Here is a 21,419-nt window from a genome sequence, read left to right on the forward strand (position 1 = left end):
TCACCGTGTGCGCTCCCTGGATGGTCCTAGCGAGGTTCATCCCCTTCCACACATAGATGTCTCCATTCAGCGCTCCGGAGTAGGTCACCTCGTCCCTCGCACCTGCCAGGCACAGGATGGTCTGCAGGTCACCCGTCTTCCCAAAGACGCCGCGCTTCGGGGTCAGCGAATTCCCGCACAGAGACCAAAACTGAAGGAGAAAAAGGGCATAATCCTTCAGAACCAAATAGCCACATTCATGAGGGACAGCAGGTAACGTAACCCCAACAGAGACACAACAGCATATACGCGTCCCCCAATCACCCCCTGACTAGGGGCCCCCGCACTTCACCATCTTTCATGTGGCAGCAGAAGTAGTCCTTCCATATAATTCATCTAAACCTGATAACAAAGCGTCTGGCCCCGAGGTAATTACTTTAGGAGAGATTTCCTCCACAAATAAGAGCTAAATGGATCAGAGCCCACAAAGCCGCGCACGAGCTGAGCCGGCACTATGGAAAGCAAAACTTCCAATTACGGAGGATGACGGATCGATTCCGCTCTGCTGGGTGAAGGGAACATCGGATGGTTTAATCTCGCCACAATGGATACATCATGGGAAATAAGGATGAGCGCAGCCCAGAAAATGAACATGTCGGATCAATAAGTACAGTGCCTTGTGAAAGTATTCGGCCCCTGGAACTTGTCAACCTTTTCCCACATATCATGCTTCAAACATAAAGATACCAAATGTAAACTTTTGGTGAAGAATCAACAACAAGTGGAACACAATTGTGAAGGTGAACAAAATGTATTGGTTATTTTAAATTTTTGTGGAAATTGAAAAACTGAAAAGTGGGGCGTGCAATATTATTCGGCCCCTTTAACGTAATACTTTGTTGAGCCACCTTTTGCTGCGATTACAGCTGCAAGTCACTTGGGGTATGTCTCTATCAGTTTTGTATGTCGAGAGACTGAAATTCTTGCCCATTCTTCCTTGGCAAACAGCTCGAGCTCAGTGAGGTTTGATGGTGATCATTTGTGAACAGCAGTTTTCAGCTCTTTCCACAGATTCTCGATTGGATTGAGGTCTGGAGTTTGACTTGGCCATTCTAACACCTGGATACGTTTATTTGTGAACCATTCCATTGTAGATTTTGCTTTATGTTTGGGATCATTGTCTTGTTGGAAGACAAATCTCTGTCCCAGTCTCAGGTCTTTGCAGACTCCAACAGGTTTTCTTCAAGAATGGTCCTGTATTTGGCTCCATCCATCTTCCCATCTATTTTAACCATCTTCCCTGTCCCTGCTGAAGAAGAGCAGGCCCAAACCATGATGCTGCCACCACCATGTTTGACAGTGGGGATGGTGTGTTCAGGGTGATGAGCTGTGTTGCCTTTACTCCAAACATATTGTTTGGCATTGTTGCCAAAAAGTTTGATTTTGGTTTCGTCTGACCAGAGCACCTTCTTCCACATGTTTGGTGTGTCTCCCAGGTGGCTTGTTGCAAACTTTAAACGACACGTTTTATGGATATCTTTGAGAAATGGCTTTCTTCTTGCCACTCTTCCATAAAAGCCAGATTTGTGCAGTGTACGACTGATTGTTGTCCTAAGGACAGACTGTCCCACCTCAGCTGTAGATCTCTGCAGTTCATCCAGAGTGATCATGGGCCTCTTGGCTGCATCTCGGATCAGTCTTCTCCTTGTTTGAGATGAAAGTTTAGAGGGACGGCCAGGTCTTGGTAGATTTGCAGTGGTATGATACTCCTTCCATTTCAATATGATCGCTTGCACAATGCTCCTTGGGATGTTTAACGTTTTGGAAATCCCCGGCATGGATGAGGAAGGCAGGACTGAGAGATGACTCAAAGTGTCCCAGGTGTGGTGAGGAAAGCGCTGATCTGCTACATATGATGTGGTCGTGTGTTCGCCTCCAACCCTTTTGGGTGAAGGTGTTTAACTTGATCCAGGAGGTGACAGGAGTAGATGTGGTGCGTAACCCGCTGACTTGCCTTTTGGGCTGTATGGATGATATTGCTACGGATGAATGTGGAAGGCTGACTATCGCAAGATTGTTGTGTGCTGCGAGAAAGCTTATCGCAATGCATTGGTTGGATGAAAAACCGCCAGGGAAAAAGGAATTTATCAACAAGATAAATTTTATTGTCCTTATGGAAAGAAACATATACAGTAAGAGAGGTCAGAATACAAAATTTGAAAATGTGTGGGGTGGATGGATGGATTACCCAGGTGTGGCGTCTGCTGAGTTACTGCAAAGTAGAATGGGTGTTGTTTAGTTGATTCTGGGGGGACTCCTACATGTACAGGCGTGTTTTTGTAAAGCATGTTATCTTTTCCCAAGAGGTGATGTTGTTAGATGGTTGTATTGGATAATGGGCAAGAGATTGGGGGGAGGGAGAGGGGGGTTGGTTAGGGGGTAAGGGTGTATGGTATTTGTCTGGAAATTGTATCGGACTGTGTTATTGGCATTTCATATGCTTTAATAAAAAAATACATGATTAAAAAAAAAAAAGTTTTGGAAATCATTTTGTATCCAAATCCGGCTTTAAACTTCTACAGTATCATGGACCTGGTTGATGTGTTCCTTGGTCTTAATGATGCTCTCTGTGCTTCAAACAGAACCCTGAGACTATCACAGAGCAGGTGCATTTATACGGAGACTTGGTTACACAGAGGTGGATTATATTTATCATCATTAGGCATTTAGGACAACATTGGACCATTCAGAGATCCACAATGAACTTCTGGAGTGAGTTTGCTGCACTGAAAGGGGCCGAATAATATTGCACGCCCCACTTTTCAGTTTTTGAATTTCCACAAAAATTTTAAATAACCAACAAATTTCGTTCAACTTCACAATTGTGTTCCACTTGTTGATTCTTCACCAAAAATTTACATTTGGTATCTTTATGTTTGAAGCATGATATGTGGGAAAAGGTCTACTGGGCCGAATACTTTTGCAAGGCACTGTATATGTGGGGGTGTACAGAGAGGTGCAGCCCCCAACAGTCCAGTCATACACTCATCATGTATTATCATCTGATCACACTGTAATTATATCACTGATGTCATCACCATGAGGCGGGGCTGACAACCTCTCATATATGGCGTGCAGACATGGTTGTCAGCAGTAATAGATCAGCTGGTACTATAATATAAGGTGTGTGGTCTCATGTCAGCTTGTGCACTCACTGTGCACACACAATACTTGTCCTGTATTATACTCCAGAGCTGCACTCACTATTCTGCTTGTGAAGTCACTGTGTACATACATTACCGTATATACTCGAGTATAAGTCGAGATTTTCAGCCCAAATTTTTGCACCTCTCGGCTTATACTCGAGTCATAATCGGCGGTGGGGTTGGCGGGTGAGGGGGAGAGAGGACTGTCATATACTCACCTAGTCCCGGCGCTCCTGGCGCTCCCCCTGCCCGTCCCACGGTCTTCGGTGCCGCAGCTCTTCCCCTGTTCAACGGTCACGTGGGACCGCTCATTAAAGTTATGAATATGGACTCCACTCCCATAGGGGTGGAGCCGCATATTCATTCCTCTAATCAGCGGTAACGGTGACCGCTGACAGAGGAAGAGGCTGCGGCACCCGGAGACCAGCTGTCCGGGATAAGGAGCCAGGGACGCCGGGAGCAGGTAAGTATGTCATAGTTACCTGCCCGCGTTCCACACGCCGGGCCCCGCTCTGTCTTTCGCGTCCTCTTGCTCTGACTGTTCAGGTCAGAGGGCGCGATGACGCACTAATCTGCGCGCCGCCCTCTGCCTGAACAGTCAGTGCGGAGAGACGCCGAGATGGGACGCTGAGGAGCTGCGGGCAGCAAGAGAGGTGAGTATGTCATTTTTTTTTTTTTATTGCAGCAGCAGCATTATATATTGCACAGATTTATATGGAGTATCTATGGGGCCATAATGAACGGTGCAGAGCATTATATGTGGCACAGCTTTCTGTGGAGCATCTATGGGGCCATACTGAACGGTGCAGAGCATTATATATGGCACAGCTATATATGGATCATTTATGGGGCAATAATCAACGGTGCAGAGCATTCTATATGGCACAGCTTTATATGGAGCATCTATGGGGCCATACTGAACGTTGCAGAGCATTATATATGGCACAGCTTTCTGTGGAGCATCTATGGGGCCATACTGAACGGTGCAGAGCATTATATGTGGCACAGCTTTATGTGGAGCATCTATGGGACCATAATGAACGGTGCAGAGCATTATATATGGCACAGCTTTATGTGGAGCATCTATGGGACCATAATAAACGGTGCAGAGCATTATATATGGCACAGCTTTCTGTGGAGCATCTATGGGGCCATACTGAACGGTGCAGAGCATTATATATGGCACAGCTTTCTATGGAGCATCTATGGGACCATAATGAACAGTGCAGAGAATTCTATATGGCACAGCTTTATGTGGAGCATCTATGGGGCCAAAATGAACGGTGCAGAGCATTATATATGGCACAGCTTTCTATGGAGCATCTATAGGGCCATAATGAACGGTGCAGAGCATTATATATGGCACAGCTTTCTGTGGAGCATCTATGGGACCATAATGAACGGTGCAGAGCATTATATATGGCACAGCTTTCTATGGAGCATCTATGGGGCCATAATGAACGGTGCAGAGCATTATATATGGCACAGCTTTCTGTGGAGCATCTATGGGACCATAATGAACGGTGCAGAGCATTATATGTGGCACAGCTTTATGTGGAGCATCTATGGGACCATAATGAACGGTGCAGAGCATTCCATATGGCACAGCTTTCTATGGAGCATCTATGGGGCCATAATGAACGGTGCAGAGCATTATATATGGCACAGCTTTCTGTGGAGCATCTATGGGACCATAATAAACAGTGCAGAGCATTATATATGGCACAGCTTTCTATGGAGCATCTATGGGGCCATAATGAACGGTGCAGAGCATTATATATGGCACAGCTTTCTGTGGAGCATCTATGGGACCATAATGAACGGTGCAGAGCATTATATATGGCACAGCTTTCTATGGAGCATCTATGGGGCCATAATAAACGTTGCAGAGCATTATATATGGCACAGCTTTATGTGGAGCATCTATGGGACCATAATGAGCGGTTTAGAGCATTATATGTGGCACAGCTTTATGTGGAGCATCTATCGGGCCATAATGAACGGTGCAGAGCATTATATCTGGCACAGCTTTATGTGGAGCATCTATGGGGCCATAATGAACGGTGCAGAGCATTATATCTGGCACAGCTTTATATGGAGCATCTATGGGGCCATAATGAACGGTATGGAGCATCTATTTTTATTTTTGAAATTCACCGGTAGCTGCTGTATTTTCCACCCTAGGCTTATACTCGAGTCAATAAGTTTTCCCAGTTTTTTGTGGCAAAATTAGGGGGGTCGGCTTATACTCGGGTCAGCTTATACTCGAGTATATACGGTATATTACTGATCCTGTACTGATCCTGAGTTACATCCTGTATTATACTCCAGAGCTGCACTCACTATTCTGCTGGTGCAGTCACTATGTACATACATTACATTACTGATCCTGTACTGATCCTGAGTTACATCCTGTATTATACTCCAGAGCTGCACTCACCATTCTGCTGGTGCAATCACTGTGTACATACATTACATTACTGATCCTGTACTGATCCCGAGTTACATCCTGTATTATACTCCAGAGCTGCACTCACCATTCTGCTGGTGGAGTCACTGTGTAGCGATCTTTAGAACTAGCACAGATTTCAGTCTTATTCTTTAGTATCTTTCTATTTCCGGTGATGCTACAATGCGGGTCTATATCTAGTAACGGGGGTCTCCTAGCGGTGGATGCCTCCTTAGCACATCTTTCCCCGCACTTTGCGTGTCCCGTTATTTGGTAATGAATGGGGGGGGTGTCTCGTGTCCCGGTTCGGCGGCGCAGCCTCGATGTGAAGTTAATTATTTATATTTCTATAAATAATTCATCTTATCAGATAAATAATTCAGAGTAAACAGCGCAGAGAAATGTTACTCAAGTGGTGCTGTCTGTGGAGAACGTGTCCCACTGATTATCTGGCGGCACGTTGTGGAGGAGGAGAGCAGGAGGTGAGGACAGAACTTCGGGGGCAGGACAGTAGCCAGTTACCCCCCATGATGAGAGGCACAGGGATATATACAGAACCACAACGGACACTTGAGTCAAGAACACTGGAGTTATATGGGGCATAAAACAAGTCTGTGCACTCTGGAAAGGCAGAATATTGTATAGCAGAAAAAGATAAAACTGTCAGAGCAAGAAAGGTTATAATAACCAGTGTGCCAAACATATATTACAGATGGTGACTCAAAGGATTCATGACCAGAACCGAACCCAAGCAATCCACGTCAGTATTGATGCAGACCTTGATGTGCTTCACCCCGCAGCTCACCAGCTTGTTCGGCTGATAGAGATCCCACGAGATGTCGAAAATCTGGAAGAAAAACGGTTAGTAGTGAGACATAACGCGGACAGCATCACAAGACACGGCTCCATGAGCAGGGGCCACAGTGCTAGCATGAAGCGGGGCCCTCACATCTAGATAACATATAGGCTGCAGGCGTCATCTCCAACCTGTTACTGTCCAGCTCTGCCTGTCAGGACATGATGGGAGTTATAGTTTTACAAGGACTGAAGAGCCACAGGTTGGAGAGCACTGGAATAGAGAATGGCGACCTGCATCTGATTACTTAGATCACTAGCTTGCAATTATACAAATATGTACAATATATCACCACCAAATAAATCAGGCCTGTGCTTATGGTCTGTTGGGTGTCCCCACTTTCTTATATACGCCCCTAGATAAACCCCCATACCCGGTCAGTGTGTCCCGGAGCCATAGAGAGCATCTTCCCTTTCCTCCAGTCCCATACACAAATCGTGTTCTTGGAGTCGAGGCCCACGGACACCAGACGCTGCATGGAGGAGAAGGAGCAAGATGAGAAGAGATAAGAGGTCATGGTTACATTTCCTACACAGTGAGGAGCAGTGTGCCTGCACCAAGACAAACCAACGCCAGTGCTATTAGGGACTGCCCCCTGCATCCGTCAATGGAGATCAGCAGGTCCATGCACCCACCAATAGAGAGCAGCTGCCCCCCCCCCTGTGCATCCACCAATAGAGAGCAGCTGCCCCCCCTGTGCATCCACCAATAGAGAGCAGCTGCATTCCCTCTGCATCCACCAATGGAGAGCAAATGGACCCCCTCTGCATCCACCAATGGAGAGCAGCTGGCCCCCTCTGCATCCACCAATGGAGAGCAGCTGGCCACCTCAGCATCCACCAATGGAGAGCAGATGGCCACCTCTGCATCCACCGATAGAGAGCAGCTGGCCCCCCTCTATCCACCAACAGAGAGTAGCTGGCCCTCTCTGCATCTACCAATAAAGAGCAGCTGACCCTCTCTGCCTCCTCCAATAGAGAGCAGCTGAAACGCCTCTGCATCCACCAATAGAGAGCAGCTGGCCTCCATCTGCATCCGCCAATGGAGAGCAGCTGGCCCTCTCTGCATCCACCAATGGAGAGCAGCTGGCCCTCTCTGCATCCACCAATGGAGAGAAGCTGGCCACCTCTGCATCCACCAATAGAGAGCAGCTGGCCCTCTCTGCATCCACCAATAGAGAGCAGCTGGCCTCCCTCTGCATCCACCAATAGAGAGCAGCTATCCCCACTCTGTATCCACCAATAGAGAGAAGCTGGCCCATGCATCAACCAATGGAGAGCAGACGCTCTCCCCGTGCAAAAATGCAACTTGCTGCGTCCTCTGCGCCATGACGCGTGCGCCGCAGTGACGCATGCGTCGCAAAACGCAAGTGCAACGCATGTCCATGCGCCCCCATGTTAAATATAGGGGCGCATGACGCATGCGGCGACGCTGCAGCGCCCGACGCTGCGGCGCAGAACGCTAATGTGAACGTAGACTAATCTCCCAAACTATATTAAATTGTGTAAGCCCCCATACATTGTACATACAGGTTACAGTATATCTCAGACGTGCACCCACCTGACCGTCCAGATCAAATGCCAGGCACGCGATCCCATGAGTGTGAACATCTTTCAGGATGGAGACTGTTTGCACGGAGTACGAATCCCACACGCAGATATACGGCTCCTTCCCAACTTGCCCAGTAGCCACCAGCAGCCTCTCGGGGTGCAATGCCAAACTACAATGGAAGATACAACTTCAGCGACTGATCTCACATACAGTAGTAACGAATGACACCAAGAGGAAGCAACTGTAACCAGGCCTGTATAGGGGAGCTGCGTATGGTTTAGTATGGGGGTCGCCATCAACTTATAAAAAGACATATAGGATGGTAGATGCATGCCCCCGTAAATAATACAGCAGACTCACATGAGGTAATGCGGCACTATCAGCCTCAGGAGCGGAGTATGAGGTTTCTAGGATTAGCTCTCGATCAGGAGATGCGAGAGGAATATTTTGACTCAATGTATTGGCAAAAGCATGGCCTGTTAATATGTAATACAGACAGCAGGTTCCCTACAGTGTTAGGTTTACGAGGCCACCACCTGTAGGAATGGCAGCCAGCGCCTCCCAGCACCACAGACTCTTTAGAATAAATGGTTAATAGTTTAGTAAAAGACAGATAAACATTAACAAGGAGCACAGAGAACATCTATTACTGCAGATTATTCCTCCCAGGAGGCTCTTAAAGTCTGCACTGAATAATGGCAAGGACAAGAAAAGACGATCCACAGCTAAACAAGGAAAGCGAGCAGGATTCTGGAGCATCGGACAGTGAACACTCACACAAGACCTGGATGGTGATGCAATGTCCAGAACATGCACAAGACCCAGAAGAGGATGCAATGTTCAGAACTCTAGAACACATACAAGATCCGGGGGAAGAAGCAGTGTCTAGCACACTAGAAAATACACAAGACGGAGGAAAGAAACAATGTCCACTACTCTAGAACATACACAAGACACGGGGGAAGAAGCAATGTCCAGCACGGAAGAGTATACACAAGACTGGGGGCAAGTCCAGTACTATAGGACATACACAGAACCAGGGGAAAAAAGCAATGTCCAGAATATACACAATGCTGGGAGGAAGACACAAGTCCAACATAGTAGAACATACATAAAACCGGGGGAAGAAGCAATGTCCAGAACTTTAGAACATACACAAGATCGGGCGAAGAAAACAAAAGATAGGAGGAAGAAGCAATGTTCAGAACTCTAAAACATAGACAAGATTGGGGGAAGAAGCAAAGTCCAGAACTCTAGAACATACACAAGACCGAGGGAAGAAGCAATGTTCAGTACTCTAGAACATACACAAGACCGGGGGAAGAAGCAATGTTCAGTACTCTAGAACATGCACAGAACCGGGGCAAGGAACAATGCCAAGAAATCTAGAACATACAAAAGATAGGAGGAAGAAGCAATGTTCAGAACTCTAAAACATAGACAAGATTGGGGGAAGAAGCAAAGTCCAGAACTCTAGAACATACACAAGACCGGGGGAAGAAGCAATGTTCAGTACTCTAGAACATACACAAAATCGGGGGAAGAAGCAATGTGCAGAACTCTGGAACATACACAAGACTGGGGGAAGAAGCAATGTGCAGAACTCTAAAACAAACACAAAATCGGGGGAAGAAGCAATGTGCAGAACTCTAGAACATACACAAAACCGGGGGAAGAAGCAATGTGCAGAACTCTGGAACATACACAAGACTGGGGGAAGAAGCAATGTGCAGAACTCTAAAACAAACACAAAATCGGGGGAAGAAGCAATGTGCAGAACTCTAGAACATACACAAAACCGGGGGAAGAAGCAATGTGCAGAACTCTAGAACATACACAAGACCGGGGGAAGAAGCGATGTTCAGTACTCTAGAACATACACAAAACCGGGGAAGAAGCAATGTGCAGAACTCTAGAACATACACAAAACCGGGGGAAGAAGCAATGTGCAGAACTCTAGAACATACACAAGACCGGGGGAAGAAGCAATGTTCAGTACTCTAGAACATACACAAAATCGGGGGAAGAAGCAATGTGCAGAACTCTAGAACATATACAAGACCGGGGGAAGGAGTAGAATTTAGAACCCTGTCACACTGGGTGAAGGATAAGTAAGTGCACAACAACAGTAAGAGTTAGAATCTATTTCGTTTTGACCATCCACCATCTTGTTGTGGTTTTCAGCCGCCATCTTGTTGTGGTTTTCAGGCTGCTGGTCTTTTTCCTCTGGTGCCGGGTTTGTCTTGGGTCAGGTGATCGCATCACCCTTTATTACCCAGCACCGGCCTCCCAGTCCTTGCTGGACAACAGTGTTAATCCTCTAGAGTTCTGGCTTGGTGCCTTTTTAGCTTTCTGTGTTTGTTATTGTGCAGTTCTGGGATCTCTAGTTCTGCCAGTTTTGTTATTGCCTTTCCCAGTCGTCCTGGGCTTACCCTCGTTTAAGGGAACCTGACACCCCCAAAATCGAGGGTGAGCTAAGCCCACCAGCATCAGGGGCTTATCTACAGTATTCTTGAATAAACGCAGGTAATATCAAAGAAATTTTTACCACTGTCATGAACTACAATATGTCACGAGAAAACATTGTCAGAATCATCAGGATCCGTTGAAGCGTTCCAGAGTTATAACCTCATAAAGGGACAGTGGTCAGAATTGTAAAAATTGGCCTGGTCATTAACGAAGCAAACCTCCCTTGGGGGTAAAGGGGTTAATACCCCGGAAGGTCATTTTGAGTGTCTGGTGTTGCCTTTTGGCCTTATGAATGCGCCTGCGTTTTTTCAAAATTTCATTAATGACATTCTGAGGCCGTTGATCTGTAGAAGTGTTATGGTTTATTTGGATATTTTGATTTACTCACCTGATCTGGAGTCGCATTGGCAGAGATTCTGCGAAGTTCTACAGATTTTGCGCGAAAACACACTCTTTGCTAAATTGGAGAAGTGCGAGTTTGCGGTACAGAAAATTAGTTTTTTGGGGTACTTTGTCTCCAGTGATGGGTTTGAGATGGACCAGGTAAAGGTTCAGACAGTTTTGGAGTGGCCTAGTCTTGAATGTTTAACATCGGTTCAAAGTTTTTTAGGGTTTGCTAACTATTATAGAAAATTCATAAAGAATTTTTCTGTTATCGCTAAACCTATAATTGACCTCACCAAGAAGGGTTCTAATACTGTCCAATGGTCCTCTGAAGCTGTCCAGACTGATGAGACTAAGCCATTTCTGGTAGTGGTGGATGCCTCATCGGTAGGGGTGGGGGCAGTTCTGCCTCAGGAGGGATAGGATTGGGTGCATCCCTGTGCTTTCTTTTCTAAATAAATTTCGGAGACTGAGCTCAACTATGATGTTGGGAACAGAGAGTTGCTGGCTATTAAACTCGCGTTTGAGCACTGGCGACATTTTTTGGAGGGGGCTAGACATCCGATACAGGTTTTTACTGATCATAAGAATCTCATATATTTGAATGCCCGTCAAGCTAGGTGGGCACTTTTTTTTGCCCGCTTCCATTTCTCTGTAACTTATATCCCTGGGACAAAGAATGTCAAAGCGGATGCTTTGTCACGTAGTTTCTCTCCAGCTGTTAATACTGAGAAGGAGAAATGTATTTTGCAGAGAGGGGTGGTGGTGGCAGAATTGGGTTCTGAGTTGGAGAATAGCTTCTTAGAAGCCCAGAATGCTGCACCAACAAACACTTCGTATGGTAAATTATTTGTGCCTAGAGCCTTGAGGAGAGCTTTGTTTGCTGAATGTCTAGAGTCTCGTTTGGCGGGTCATCCAGGGATTTTGGAAACTAGAAAGTCGATCAGTCGAAGTTAATGGTGGCCAGGGTGGCAAAGAGAAATGATCAAGTGGGTGCATCAGTGTACCGTGTGCGCTAGGTCTAAGGCCTCACATGCCCTGGCTACAGGGTTGCTTTGCCCTTTGGAGGTTCCTAGTTCACCATGGGCGCATCTTGCTATGGATTTTATCACCGATCTGCTGGTCTCTGAGGGTTTTTCTGTCATCTGGGTTGTTGTGGATCGTTTAGTAAGATGTGTCATTTGGTTCCGTTCAATAAATTACCCTGCGACAACACTCTAGCTAAGGCATTTGTGAAAGAGATTGTCAGGCTCCATGGTGTTCCCATGGACATTGTTTCCGATAGGGGACCACAGTTTGTGGCTTGTTTTTGGCGTGCTTTTTGCGACAGATTAAAGGTTCATTTGTCATTTTCGTCAGGTTATCATCCGGAGTTCAATGGACAGACCGAAAGGAAGAACCAGGACGTCGAACAGTTTTTGAGATGTTTTGTAGCAGACAATCAGGAGATGTGGTCGGAATATCTACCACTAGCTGAGTTTGCTCTTAATAAACATACGTCTTCCTCAGCTGGGTGTTCTCCTTTTTTTTGCTGTACAGGGAGACATCCATCTTTCAGTCCGTTTTCTAAGATTGGGGCAGCGGTGTCTGAGGAGGGGAGTTTTTCTGGAAATTTGGAAAGGGTTTGGACCAGTGTACACCATAATTTGAAAGAGGCGAATAGGAGGTCAAATAAATATTTTGACAAGAAAAGAAGGGAGGCCTTGTTTGCAGTTGGGGATATGGTCTGGTTGTACTCTGGGAATCTGCGTTTGAAGATCCCTTCTAAAAAACTGAGGCCCAAGTTTGTAGGACCCTTCAAAGCGGTTCAGGTTGTCAACTCGGCAGCGGTGAGATTGGATATCCCCTCGTCCTGGAGAATTAATTCAGTTTTTCGTGTATCTTTACTGAAGAGAGTTGACACGCCAGATAAGGAGACAATGCCGATTGTTCCTCCAATTGATGAGGACGGCGAGTTTGAGATTTCATGCATTCTAGATTCCAGGTGGCATAGAGGAAGGTTGCAGTATCTCGTGTCCTAGAAGGGTTTCGGTCCCGAGGATAACTCCTGGGTGAAAGCTGAGGACGTCTCAGCCTCAAGGCTGATTAAGGCTTTTCACAGGAGATTTCCGAATAAGGCTCGGCCAAGAGGATCCAGAGGATCCTCGTAAAAGGGGAGGTACTGTTAGAATATATTTCGTTTTGACCATCCGCCATCTTGTTGTGGTTTTCAGGCTGCTGGTCTTTTTCCTCTGGTGCTGGGTTTGTCCTAGGTCAGGTGATTGCATCACCCTTTATTACCCAGCACCGGCCCCCCAGTCCTTGCTGGATAACTGTGTTAATCCGCTAGTGTTCTGGCTTGATGCCTTGTTATCTTTCTGTGTTTGATATTGTGCAGTTCTGGGATTTCTAGTTCTGCCAGTTTTGTTTTTGGCTTTCCTTTCGTTTCTGCGGCTGCCTCTATTTTCCTACTAGAAGGTTACCTGTTTTTGTTCCCAGTCCCTAGATCTTTCAGGGACCCCCTTACCCCCTACCTGTAGGTCTTCGTTTGAGTCTAGCCTAGGAAGTCAGTGGGTCTATTCACAAGGAGTAAGTCGTCCACTCCATCGTAGGGTTTCAGCCTAGTCCTAGTACAGGGTCAGCTTTTCCCCCTAGTCCTGAGATGCAGATCCGTAAAAGTTAAGGGGAGCCCAAATACTAGGGAAGAGGGGAATGTATTCCCCTAGGCAGATGTAAAATCACCATGTCTCCCCTAAATGTCCCTATATAGGTTCTGCACCTATCGCCGAGCAGGAACCTAATCTCTGCCTGACCCTAGCGAAAGGCCCTACATAGGGAGGGGACGGGGTATGCACTAGTCAGTCCCCACTAAAACTAAAGACATGGAGGGAAGACGGATGGGGGATAAAACGCTTGAGAAGACAACCGAGATGTCACATCAGCAATCCTCCAAGGGTCCTCAGGGAAAGACACTAACCCACTCCTAGAACTTTCAACAAGACTGAGGCAAATAGGAGCTAACACCTGCACCATGCTAGAGAAATTGACTGTATTTAAACCTTCAGCACAAGTGTGTGATTATCAGCAGAAGGTGGAGGTAACTATTGGGTCATAGAGGGAGAAGGATATTGCTTCATAACAGATGCAAAAATCAAGAAGGTGCTTGAGCTAAACGCAAAGACCTTCTACAGCAGGATCCAGAATGACTGTTTGTCACACCTGACACACCCATAACAGTACCTGCCCTACTACGAGTGGCCTTCAGACACTCAGGACCCGGTTTCTCAGGATGAGAGGTATGGAACGAATGAACCAGTCTAGGGGCATTCACATCTGATGTGGAAACCTACATCCTCTCTTCTGGATTATACCCCCTCCAGTGCACAGAGTACTGCAGGGAACTACGCTGAAGACGAGAATCAACAGTCCTCGAAATCTGGAACTCCAAATTACCATCAACAATGATTGGGGGCAGTGGCAGGGGAGAGGACTCAAGAGGTTCCACATACTTCTTGAGCAGAGATCTGTGGAACACATAGTGAATTTTAAGAGCCTGAGGTAACTCAAGACAAAAAGCTGCAGGGTTAATGACGGCGGTTATCCTATAGGGACCAATAAACCTAGGACCCAATTATCAGGAAGTGATCTTCAACTTGATATTCCTGGTAGACAACCACACAAAGTCATTCATACTTAGGTCCGGACCTAAGCGTTTTCTGTCAGCCATACCTTTGTACCTGTCTCCCATGACCTTCAAATTACTCTGAACAACCCTCCCCCGCCACACTGAGGAGAGCGATGAAGAAAAACTTTCCTCTTCAGGAACTCCCGAAGCCTCTCCCCCATTAAAAGTACCAAACTGTGGATGGAAACCGTACACACGAAAGAATAGTGACCTGCCAGTAGATTCTTGGCGATGATTATTAATAGCAAACTCAGCCAACGATAAGTAAGATGCCCAATCCTCCTGGTTTTCGGAGACAAAACACCGGAGGTAAGTCTCCAAATTCTGGTTAAAGTGCTCGGTCTGTCCATTCGACTGAGGATGGAAAGCAGAGGAAAAGGACATCTGCACCTCAAGTTGAGTACAGAATGCCTTCCACAACTTAGAAACAAATTGGGTCCCCAGTTCTGACACCACATCAGAGGGAACTTGTGAAGTTTCACAATCTCAGAGTCTTGGCATTTGGAAGTGCAGGTAATGCGACAAAATGGACCATTTTACTGAACCTATCTACAGCCAACAAAACCACAGTCTTGCCTGCAGACACCGGTAGGTCAGTAATAAAATCCCAGGACGAGTGTGTCCATGGTCTGCTAGGAATGGGCAGTGGAAGAAGGGTACCAGATGGACAGGTACGCAGTACTTTAGAACGTGCGCAAACACTGCAAGCAGACACCTGTTCAACCACATTCCATGCAACCTGGGCCACCAAAAACGCCAAAAAAGGAGGTCTGTGGTTGCCTTACCCCCTAGATGGCCAGCAAGTTTAGTTATAATGTTCCCTAAATACTTTACGACGCCAAATGGTACAATTAACCTCCCCGAACAGCAGGAGGCAGGGGCGTCCCCCTGAGCCTCCAACACCTCACCCTTCAGCTCAGGGTATAAGGCTGAGATGACTACCCCCTTCTGCAAATTTGGGGCAGGATTCTCATGGTCATCACCACCAGGGAAGCTCCAGGACTAAGCATCCATCTTGGTGTTTTTAACTTCAAGACGCAAATTGTCTCTTCAGAGAGGAAGAGGACTAGAACTCTAGTGCCACCTATTGGAAGGAGCAATCCTAACAGTCAACGTCGACCCTTTAACGAGCCTTGTCACATAACTTAGGATAAAAGCCAAACCAGAATCTCTATTTGCAGACACTGTGTTTCGGAGTACTGCCCCTCGTCAGTGAAAAGTGGAGATCTGGTTTGGCTGATTGAGAGGCGTCTGACCAGGATCCAAGAAGTATTGTTTCTCCTTTCGGAGAGTGACATGTTAAGCATGTCGAGATGAGGAGACTTAAAGCCGCAATGCTCCTCTAGAAAATATGCAAATTGTCTCTTCAGAGAGAAAGAGGACTAGAACTCTAGTGCCACCTATTGGAAGTAGCAATCCTAACAGTCAATGTCGACCCTTTAACGAGCCTTGTCACATGACTTAGGATAAAAGCCAAACCAGAATCTCAATATGCAGACACTGTGTTTGGGGGTACTGCCCCTCGTCTCCACTTTGCACTGAGGAGGGGCAGTACCCCGAAACACGGTGTCTGCAAATTGAGATTCTTCTCCAGACTCTCAGCAATAGAATCTTTCATAGCTTGTCTTTCAGACAGATTGTACAGTCTGGACTTATGTAGTTTAGCTCCGGAAGTCAAGTTAATAGGACAGCCATATACAGTACATGATGGGGAGGCAAATCATTACACCCTTCTCAGAAAATACCTCCTCAAAACCAGACAAAAATACCAGTAAGGTCCCCGTAGATACTGCAGAAAGGGAAACGTTTAGGCAGTTACCATAACAGTAATCTCCTCACTCCACAATGTCTCTGGATTGCCAATCCACTATTGGATTATGACTCACAAACCAGGGTAAACCCAGAACAATTGGAGTGGGGACACCCTGCAGGACATAACAAGGAATTACCTCATAATGGAAAGACCCCACCCTCAATCTTATATTATGTACAATATATGTCAATATTCTCTGTTGACGTGGCGCTGAGTCGATGGCGCAACTAGGAATAGACTTAGCTAAGAAAGAGCAAGCAAGTCCATGAGTTCTAGCAAACTTAGCATCAACCATGCTGAATCCAGTTCCACTGCCTACTAAAACAAGAATTTTCTCAGTCCTGCGCTCTAGCACCACCTCTGCCCAACAAACCCCTTGATTATCAAACTCCAAGCTCCCAAGGGTTAATTGAGTCTCTTTTTGTTTAGGAATCAAAGGACAGGTCCCAATAATATGTTCCTTCCTCCCACAAAAAAAAACACACGCCCTTTTTCTTGCGAATATCAGGGAAGACATTCTGCATGGGTCCCTCTAACTCCACAAGTATAGGTTCACCCCCGGACCTTGCTCCCGACACAGGGGTATTGATCTATCCTGGAGGCATCTGTCCACACGTGTAGCCAATGACATGGCAGCCTCCAATGACTCTGGGGTTTCATACATTGCCAAATCATCTTTTAACCTTTCAGTAAGACCTCCAGGACTCCGGACCGGCCTAATCGCAGAGTCCCCCACAGTAGGAGTCTGCAGCCGCTGCCTTTGCTGCTGAACCTCAGAATGAAGGTCCGTCACCTCCAGTGACAACCTCTGCAGATGCTCTGCCAGCACAGAAACGGGATCCATGAACACAGAAAGAGAAAAAAAAAAACACAGAAAAAACACACACAAAAAAAGCGTCAGGTTTTTTTTCTTTTAAAAAAGTATACGGTGGGTGTAAGGCTATATGCCCACGTTCCAGAAATGCTGCGGAAATGTCCGCAGCATTTCCGCAACTCCCTGCCGAAAAGAAAACGCATGCGGAATTCGCATGCGTTTTCCCGCAAAACACAAGCGTTTTGCAAGCGTTTTTAGCTTGCAGAATGCTTGCGCTTTTACAAGCATCGCTTGAAAAAGTGATTGACAAGTGTGACCAACTTTTTACTATTGATGCTGCCTATGAAGCATCAATAGTAAAAGATAGAATGTTAAAAATAATAAAAAAAAAATAAAAAATATGCTTATTTTCACCTTCCGACGGCCCCCGATCTCCTCAGCGGCGCTCCCGGTATGTTCCGTTCCCAGGGTTGCTTTGCGACGTCGTCTCAGGTGATTCGCGCAATGTATCCCTGGGAACAGAAGCCGCCGTGTGCACCGCTGAGAGGCGGGAGGACTCCGGGGGCCATCGGAAGGTAAGTATATCCCTATTTTTTATTTTAATTCTTTTTTTCACAGGAATATTGTACCCAGGGGCCTGGATGAGAGTCTCCTCTCCTCCAGACCCTGGGTACCCTCTGCACAAGAAGCGCTCACTTTACGCATGGTGGGCATAGCCACATGCGTAAAGTGAGCTTTTCAATGCAATCCTATGGCATCGGAATCGCCATGATTCCGCAGAAATAATGAACATGATGCGGATTTTACCGCTATGCAATTCTGCAGCGGGAAAAGCCGCAGCATGGGCACAGCAACTGCAAAATCCCATAGGATTGCATGGGAATGCATTTTTTAAGCATTTCTGCTGCAGCAAAAATGTGGCAGAAACGCATAAAAAACGCAACGTGGGCACATAGCCTTAACCCCTTAACGACTGCCGATACGCCTTTTAACGGCGGCCGCTAAGGGTACTTAAACCACAGCGCCGTTAATTAACGGCGCTGTGGAAAAAGTGAATAGCGCCCCACAGAGTCGGATTTTCTCTGGGGTCTCGGTTACAGGGGGTAGCCGAGACCCTAGAGAACATGATTCGGGGGTTTTTTACCGACCCCCCGAGTTGCGATCGCCGGTAATTAACCGTTTACCGGCGGTCGCAAAAAAAACAAAACGCGATTTCCCATTTAATTTCTCTGTCCTCCGATGTGATCGCACATCAGAGGACAGAGAAATGGGGTCCCCGATCACCCCTGATACTCACCTGTCTCCCCCGGTGCTCCTCGTGGCTCCCGATGGGCGCCGCCATCTTCTTCGGCAAAAAAATGGCAGGCGCATGCGCAGTGCGCCGGCCGGCACCCGGCAGATCTTTGGGGTCTCGGCTGCCGGGGGTAGCCGAGACCCCAAAGAACATGATCGGGGTCGGTTTTTACCGACCCCTGTTTTGCAATCGCCGGTAATTAACTGTTTACCGGCGACCGCAAAAAAAAAAAAAAAAAAAAAGCGATGTGTAATTCTCTGTCCTCTGATGTGATCGCACATCAGAGGACAGAGAAATAGCGGGATTCGGGGACCCTATCATGCTTACCGGTGTCCCTGGGTCCTCCTGTGTCCTCTTCTGGCCGCCGGCTTCTTCCTTCTGTAAGAAAATGGCGGGCGCATGCGCAGTGTGCCCGCCATGATCTGCCGGCCGGCAGCTAGAGGAGTTGGGGCTAAATTTAGGGTTAGGGTTAGGGTTGGGGCTAAATTTAGGGTTAGGGTTGGGGCTAAATTTAGGGTTAGGGTTGGGGCTAAATTTAGGGTTAGGGTTGGGGCTAAATTTAGGGTTAGGGCTGGGGCTAAATTTAGGGTTAGGGCTAGGGTTGGGGCTAAAGTTAGGGCTAGAGTTAGATTTGGGGCTAAATTTAGGGTTAGGGTTGGGGCTAAAGTTAGGGCTAGGGTTAGAGTTGGGGCTAAATTTTGGGTTAGGATTGGGGCTAAGGTTAGGACTAGGGTTGCGGCTAAAGTTAGGGTTAGAGTTGGGATTAGGGTTTGGATTAGGGTTGGCATTAAGGTTACGTTTGGGATTAGGGTTAGGTTTGGGATTAGGGTTAAGGCTAGGGTTGGGATTAGGGGTGTATTGGGATTAGGGTTAGGTTTGAGGTTAGGGTTGAGATTAGGATTAGGGGTGTGTTGGATTTAGGGTTCTGATTAGGGTTATGGTTGTTTTGGGGTTAGGGTTGCGATTATCCTTAGGGTTGTGATTAGGATTATGGATCGGGTTGGCATTAGGGTTAGGGGTGTGTTGGGGTTAGGGTTGGAGTTAGATTTGGGGGGTCTCCACTGTTTAGGTACATCAGGGGGTCTCTAAACGCCACAGCCAATTTTGCGCTCAAAAAGTCAAATGGTGCTCCCTCCCTTCCGAGCTCTGCCGTGCACCCAAACAGTGGTTTACCCCCACATATTGGGCATCAGCATACTCGGGATAAATTGAACAACAACTTTTGGGGTCCAATTTCTCCTGTTACCCTTGTGAAAATAAAAACTTGGGGCTAAAAAATCTTTTTTGTGGGAAAAAAAAATATTTTTTATTTTCACAACTCTGCATTATAAACTTCTGTGAAGCACTTGGGCATTCAAAGTTCTCACCACACATCTAGATAAGTTCCTTGGGGGCTCTAGTTTCCAAAATGGGGTCACTTGTGGGGGGTTTCTACTGTTTAGGTACAACGGGGGCTCTGCAAACGCAACATAACGCCCGCAGACCATTCTATCAAAGTCTGCATTCCAAAATGGCATTCCTTCCCTTCCGAGCTCTGCCATGCCCTCAAGCAGTGGTCTCCCCCACACATGGGGTATCAGTGTACTCAGGACAAATTGGACAACAACTTTTGGGGTCCAATTTCTCTTGTTACCCTTGTCAAAATAAAAATTTGGGGGCTTAAAAATCTTTTTTTGTGGAAAAACTTTTTTATTTTTATTTTCACGACTCTGCATTATAAACTTCTGTGAAGCACTTGGGCATTCAAAGTTCTCACCACACATCTAGATAAGTTCCTTGGGGGGGTCTAGTTTCCAAAATGGGGTCACTTGTGGGGGGTTTCTACTGTTTAGGTACATCGGGGGCTCTGCAAAAGCAACATAATGCCCGCAGACCATTCTATCAAAGTCTGCATTCCAAAACGGTGCTCCTTCCCTTCCGAGCTCTGCCATGCGCCCAAACAGTGGTTTACCCCAACATATGGGGTATCAGCCTACTCAGCATAAATTGCACAATAAATTTTGGGGTCCAATTTCTCCTGTTACCCTTGTGAAAGCAAAAATTTGGGGGTGAAAAATCATTTTTGTGGAAAAAATATGTTTTTTTTTATTTTCATGGCTCTACATTATAAACTTCTGTGAAGCAGTTGGGGGTTCATAGTGCTCATCACACATCTAGATAAGCTCTTTGGGGGGTCTAGTTTCCAAAATGGGGTCACTTGTGGGGGGTTTCTACTGTTTAGGTACATCAGGAGCTCTGCAAATGCAACATGACGCCCACAGACCATCCCATCAAAGTCTGCATTCCAAGCGACGCTCCTTCCCTTCCGAGCCCCGATGGGTGCCCAAACAGTGCCCCCACCCACATATGGGGTATCAGCGTACTCAGGACAAACTGGTCAACAGATTTTGGGGTCCAATGTCTCCTGATACCCTTGAAAAAATAAAAAATTGCAGGCTAAAAAATTATTTTTGAGGAAAAAAAAAGGATTTTTTATTTTCACGGCTCTACTTTATAAATTTCTGTGAAGCACTTGGGGGTTTAAAGTGCTCACCACACATCTAGATAAGTTCCTTAAGTGGTCTAGTTTCCAAAATGGGGTCACTTGTGGGGGGTTTCTACTGTTTAGGCACATCAGGGGCTCTCCAAACGCGACATGGTGTCCGATCTCAATTCCAGCCAATTCTACATTGAAAAAGTAAAACGGCACTCCTCTTCCAAGCTCTGCGGTGCGCCCAAACAGTGGTTTACCCCCACATATGGGGTATCGACGTACTCAGGAGAAATTGCACAACAACTTTTGTGGTCTAATTTCTCCTGTTACCCTTGTCAAAATAAAAATTTTGGGGCAAAAAGATCATTTTTGTAGAAAAAAATGCAACTTTTTATTTTCACGGCTCTACGCTATAAACTTCCGTGAAGCACCTGGGGGTTTAAAGTGCTCACCACACATCTAGATAA

General features: G+C 46.5%; 1 protein-coding gene across 7 annotated transcripts in view; it reads right to left on the minus strand.

The window, feature by feature from the left end:
- EML5 (EMAP like 5) overlaps window positions 1-21,419 on the minus strand; it is a 175,615-nt gene that overhangs the window by 83,043 nt on the left and 71,153 nt on the right. For 5 of the 7 annotated variants that reach the window (XM_077267584.1, XM_077267583.1, XM_077267582.1 and 2 more), the window contains exons 2-5: window positions 8,051-8,210; window positions 6,864-6,962; window positions 6,413-6,481; window positions 5-190 (exon numbers count right to left, since the gene is read on the minus strand). In XM_077267584.1, the coding sequence (XP_077123699.1) occupies window positions 5-190; window positions 6,413-6,481; window positions 6,864-6,962; window positions 8,051-8,210 (514 nt within the window). The remainder of the gene's footprint in view (window positions 1-4; window positions 191-6,412; window positions 6,482-6,863; window positions 6,963-8,050; window positions 8,211-21,419) is intronic. The other 2 variants (XM_077267585.1, XM_077267586.1) reach the window with 2 other exon arrangements.

The sequence above is a fragment of the Ranitomeya variabilis genome, chromosome 1 (genome assembly GCF_051348905.1).
Source record: "Ranitomeya variabilis isolate aRanVar5 chromosome 1, aRanVar5.hap1, whole genome shotgun sequence".
Taxonomy (NCBI): Eukaryota; Metazoa; Chordata; class Amphibia; order Anura; family Dendrobatidae; genus Ranitomeya; species Ranitomeya variabilis.